The sequence below is a fragment of the Abramis brama genome (genome assembly GCF_963993115.1).
Source record: "Abramis brama genome assembly, chromosome: 2".
In the NCBI taxonomy this organism is placed as follows: Eukaryota; Metazoa; Chordata; class Actinopteri; order Cypriniformes; family Leuciscidae; genus Abramis; species Abramis brama.
This window is the reverse complement of record NC_139964.1, coordinates 67,626,016-67,631,913: the sequence shown is the minus strand read 5'-3', so window position 1 is coordinate 67,631,913 and position 5,898 is coordinate 67,626,016. Positions and strand designations below refer to the sequence as shown.

General features: G+C 37.2%; 1 protein-coding gene across 2 annotated transcripts in view; it reads left to right on the top strand.

The window, feature by feature from the left end:
* The first annotated feature begins 757 nt into the window (after positions 1–757).
* appa (amyloid beta (A4) precursor protein a) overlaps positions 758–5,898 on the top strand; it is a 32,912-nt gene continuing 27,771 nt past the window's right edge. For both annotated transcript variants that reach the window (XM_084105292.1, XM_084105293.1), the window contains exon 1: positions 758–875. In XM_084105292.1, coding sequence (XP_083961418.1) covers positions 819–875 — 57 coding nt within the window. In that variant the 5' untranslated portion in view covers positions 758–818. The remainder of the gene's footprint in view (positions 876–5,898) is intronic.

Genomic DNA, 5,898 nt, shown 5'->3' with positions numbered 1-5,898 from the left:
TGCATTTATATGCACCAGTATGACTGTATTTATGCAGTCAAACCAAAAATTATTCAGACGCCAGATATAATTTTTGATATTGTTTTACTAGTGTGTGCAGGACACTATAGTTCATTTATGCAAAATAAGCAAAATAAAGTAAACTGTGACATATTACACCCAATAATTCTTCATACAGTGACTACCAGTGACATTTACACATGATTCGGACACTTTGAGCTGATCATGTTTTGCTGAAGTGTGTTTTCTTTAATTGCTAATGCTCTTTTTACACACAGACTGAACACAATGAAGCATTGCTTGGTGATTGGTTGAGCTAAACTGGTATTATCTAATTGTGTAGTTAAATTTAACAGCTGACAGATATTCAACATAATTCATGTGTGAGACAGTCTAACAGAAGGACGGACAAAACCAGTCAAATATCAATACAGAGTTCATAACTCTGAGTTCTTTATTAGTGGTCGACCGATATTGGTTTTTTGATGGCCGATGCCGATATCTTAGAGAGCAGGGTGGCCGATGGCCGATATAAAGCCGATATATATATATATATATATATATATATATATATATATATATAGGCCTATATATATATATATATCAATATTTAATAAATTATAAAACAAATTTTTAAAATAAACATGCTTTTATACTTTAGATGGCAATTTCTTAAATTTGCAATCCTATTACAGTATTTTTCACAAAGTAATTGTTTAGAAATATGTGAATAAAAAGAAAGTAAACACTGTAACAGGGCTATATTTACTCGATAAAACCCAGCACTGTTTGTTGGAAGCACAGAGGAGAGGAGCAGAATGGGGTGTCGAGAGGTTTTCATATTCCTGATGGTCGCGACATCGACGCTCGCCGAGGTAAGACATCGACAAAAGATCGGATAGCGACGCGGAACGCTGATCAATGTGACCATCAATGTAACAAGTCGATTCAATGTAACGATCACAGCAACGTTAGATACACAAAACCGGCTACGATTCAACAAAAACAGCGGCGAATGCACATTTCGTTCGCAAACATCGCGACGATTATTATTTATGCGTTCAGAACGAGGTTAAATAGGCTTAAACAATCATTTATTTATTTTTTGAGTCAAATTATATTTTGTTTGCTCGGTTGGTGTGGATTTTTTTTTTCAAAATAAAAGTCCCGCTTCCAACATATCGGCCAATCAGAAAAACTTATCGGCCGATGCCGATATTGCCAAATATCGGCCTTGGCGATATACCGGTCGACCACTATTCTTTATTACCATTTTCTAAACTATAGCGAATAAACTGATAATGTGAGAAATGTTGAATGTGTCTGAATACATGTCGGTTTGACTGTACCTACATATGATTTACTAAAATATATCTTTGATTTGTGTGAATGTTTTTGAGTGATGGTTATGGAAGGGCCAAATAAAAAGTGCATTAATATCATTGGATTCATATCATGTTGTTAGCAAAACCATCACAAATACTGTAATACAAGTCGAGTCTCCTTCATTTATACAGCGCTTTAACAATATATTAGTTTCAAAGCAGCTTTACAGTGATAACAGGAGATTACAGTAACAGATTGTTTCGGCTTTACAGCAGCTCTAGAATAAAGTTATTGTCCAGATAAAGTTAGTTTTTAAAGTTAGGACCGAGTTGTTGATGAAAGTGTCTTTGTTTTCATCTGTGCCTCGGATGAAACGCCATATTGCGTGTTCTCTGTTGTTGCTCCGATTAGCCGCTTTATCCAGAACTATACAAACCTGTGAAGGTCACGTGACACACACATGTATGGCCGGCATTCAGAGCCGGCTTTGAGATGAGCGCTGGGGTTTACACACTGAATGCGCGGCTTTGTTGGCGGTAACATGACGTGTCAGCAGGTGAACCACGAACAGCAGCTTCGTGAATAATCAGCATGAGTTTGTGCAAAACCTGCTGTGTTTCTATGCCAATATATACAACTAAACAACATCTCACTGTTTTGAATCGCATCCCAAATAAAAGTGTGTGTTTACTTAATATGTGTGTGTGCAGTATGTATAATTATTTTGTGTATATATAAATACACACATATGCATGAATATATTTAAGAAATATTTGCATGTATATATATTTATACTAGGGCTGTGAAACGATTAATCGCATCCAAAATAAAAGTTTGTTTAAATAATATATGTGTGTGTACTGTGCATAATTATTTTGTATATATAAATATTCACACATGCATATTTGTATTATAAATAAATATAAATATTATATATAAACACATTTTTCTTAAATGTATACATGCATGTGTGTGTATTTATATATATACAAAATAATTATACACAGTACACACACATATTAAGTAAACAATTAACTTAAACTTAATTAACTTAAACAATTACAATAAACTTTTATTTTGGATGTGATTAATCGTTGCACAGCCCTAAAGCAACAATATCTCTGTTTTTTTATTTGACTGTTGACTGTGCGTTAGTCTAGTTTCTCAATGCTTCTTTCTCTCGTCTTAATTTTGCCAATTGCTACACTGCAAAAAATAAATTTTTTGAAGTTGTGAATAAAGAATATCGGAGTACGTTTTACAAGAAAATACTTGCAAAATTTCACGTTTAATTCAGTGTGTTACTTGCCGTTTCTTTGTGATTGTTTGTGTAATTTACAATTACACAATTTCAGTAGGAAAAAAATGGTTTGATTTCAGCGAATCGGTTCCTTTGAAGTGTGTTTCAATCCTCCAGTAATGATGCTTTGATTCATGAGATGTGTGCGCTGTTAGTCGGACTGGGCTGATTTTAAAATCCACAGGAAGCATATATATATATAAAACATATATAAAACGACCCTCCGCGGGGCTGTTTCCATGGCGACAGATGCATTGGGGCATATATATAGACCCCCCCCGAGGGTCGTTTATAACGAGAGCGCTGCGAATTACACATCCATGTCGTATGACAGATGCTTCTAGTTGTTAGATTTGACCTCTGACCTTCTCAGCCACGAACAGGGGAGCGTGATTAGCAGCGTCCCGCATGGCCTAGTCCCACAGGAGGATTGATGATGCCGTAACGCGTGTGTGTTGCATGTCGTTGCATGAGAAGCGAATATTACAAAAACGTGCACTTGCTGTAAAACTGCTTTGAAAGGATTTGTATTGTGAAAAGCTCTAGCTGTGTGATGCAGTTATTAGTGTTATATCGCTTATTCTGATTCAGACCACAGATGCACATTATCGTGTTAAAGATAAGCATGTTAAAAAAATTATTCAAATAATGAATTAATTCGTACCACACTCCCAGCTAACAGGGAATTTTCTCTCAAAGTTATGAACAAACATTCTTTCAGGAACGTTAATAGAACGTTTGTTCAATGTTATCTGGTCTGTAAAAGAGCACAAAAACATATTTTCTCCTGTCATGTTTTCTCGGTTGTTCATCTAACATTTTTTAAATGTATCTAGACCTACTTGTTTAGAAAACATTCAAAAGTAACATTCCTAAAATGTTTGAAGAATTATAAAATGGAATGTTCCCTTAACAACCCGCGTAAAGTTGATAATTCTGCGAATAACTGCAATTGCAGATTTCGAACAGAGATGGCGACAGAGGAAAAACTACGCACTGCAGCTTTAATGTTTGATGATCGCGTTATAATTTACATGTGCGTCAGCAATCGCTCGTTTCTGCTGCTTCTTCACCTGTGTTTCGATCAGGAGAGTCTGTACTCTTTCAATAGATGTGTAACAGCGCCACCTACCGTATAACAGTGGAAAAAACATGGAAAAACCTGTGAATGGCTGGGAAAGAGGCTATTTGTGAAATGATTCCTGGAGATTAGATTATTTTGCTCATATTGTTTCCGTGTTTGTGTATCAAATCAAGACTTATCTTTTCAACAGGACTGTTTTCTTAAATCTGTTCAGTTCTAATGCATAGAATGCAATAGGGCTGCACAATATATCGAAATTATCGAAATATCGCAAATGTATAAATCGCAATATGCATATCGCAACGGCTTGCAATAATGGGTCATGAACAAAAGACGAAGAGAAAATCACTCGCTGCTCTCGGCTGAATAACTTTTGTAGCTTAATTCATACAGTAAAAACTAAGCAGTGTTTTATTTTTACATTTGATTATTCAGTTTCTGTTGTTAAATAACCCTAATGTAGGATATCCTGAACCCCTGAACTAACCGTGATGTTAAAATAACACTTCTTATGTTTCAGTAAAACACTGATGTTCACTTCCAGAAGTTGTAGGGATGTTTTCTCGTCACAAAAAGAATGTGAAACACGTGTAGGTTATATCATTTTAAATATATTTTAAAGATAATTACGTTTATTTCACACACTTTAAGCATTATCGCATCGAATATCGCATTATTTAATGAGTTATCGCATTTTTCTTGAATATCGTGCTGCTAGAATGCAGTGATGGTTGTGAAGGAGTGCAGATGTGGGATAAACAGTGTTTCCTGGTCTCGTGTGTTTCTCCTGCGCTATATTTAGTGTTCCTCAGGAGAGAGAGGGGCGAGGCACATATTCCTGTCTCTCTCTCTCGTTCGGCCGCACACTCTCAGCCTTTTCTCTGAACTCATGTGATGTTTCATTGTGCCGAGACACAAGCGCGCCGCCATCAAATCTGTGTTTGAACTTCATGTTTTGCGGTCGCTCTGTATATCTCTATGGCATCGCTGTCAATGAGTTATTAGCTTGTGAAGTGGATTTGCTTATTGTAGAGTTAACAAAAGTTATCATGAGCATTGTAATGTTTGAACAAATGTCTAGGAAGATTTTAAAACATGGAAATGCACTCCACAAGACTGAACACAACGAGCCTACACTGGTTTCCGATGCGTCTGAAAAAGGGCGGAGCTTCAGAAGCTCTATAGAATCAGCATGGAGTTGTGTTGTGAATAGAGTTGCATCTGTGTTGATGTCGAGCGGTACCGTGAGAATCAGATTATAGACATTGGATTCAGTAGTTCAGGGTGTGTGTGAATCTTTTAGATTATTTGTAAAAAAAACAAACAATGCATTTCATACACTATTATGTATTTCATACACTAAAACTTGCTCTACATTTATCTTCCAAACTATATAAAAGTTGATTAAAAGTGCCCCTATAATGCTATTTTAAAGGTTCCTAATGTTGTTTTTGGCCTCCAGCAACAGGTTCACATGCATCAAAGATCAGAATCACTTTAGTTCTCTCATAATCTGCACTGCAGCGTCAGCTCTTTTCTCTCAGTGTCTGAAACGCTTCCATCAAGGATTCAGTCTCTCTAAGCCCCGCCTCTCTGAGAGCTGCTCTGCTGTGATTGGTCAAAAAGCAAACGTTCATTATCATATCTGAATCTCAGCTCTTGATCACAGTCTCTCTAAGCCCCGCCTCTCTGAGAGCTGCTCTGCTGTGATTGGTCAGAAAGCAAACGTTCATCATCATATCTGAATTAGAGATGCGCGGATGGGCTATTATTTCATCCGCAACCGCATCACAAAACTCATCATCCGTCCGCCATCCATCCGCACCAACGTTTTTGACCAATTTTCAAAACCGCACCCGCCCGCCATCCGCTGATTGCTGTATACATAATATTTTTCATTTGATTGGTTCAACCGCCCGTCACCCGCCCGAATTGAATTAAAATATTATTTTTCGTCACGTCATCCGCCCGATCCGCGGTTTATCCGCGGAGTCCGTGGCTGTAACCGCCAACCGCGCATCTCTAATCTGAATCTCAGCTCTTGATCACAGTCTCTCTAAGCCCCGCCTCTCTAAGAGCTGCTCTGCTGTGATTGGTCAGAAAGCAAACGCTCATTATCATATCTGAATCTCAGCTCTTGATCACAGTGATACGAACAGTGACGATGGCGCGAGTTTTACCGTATCAA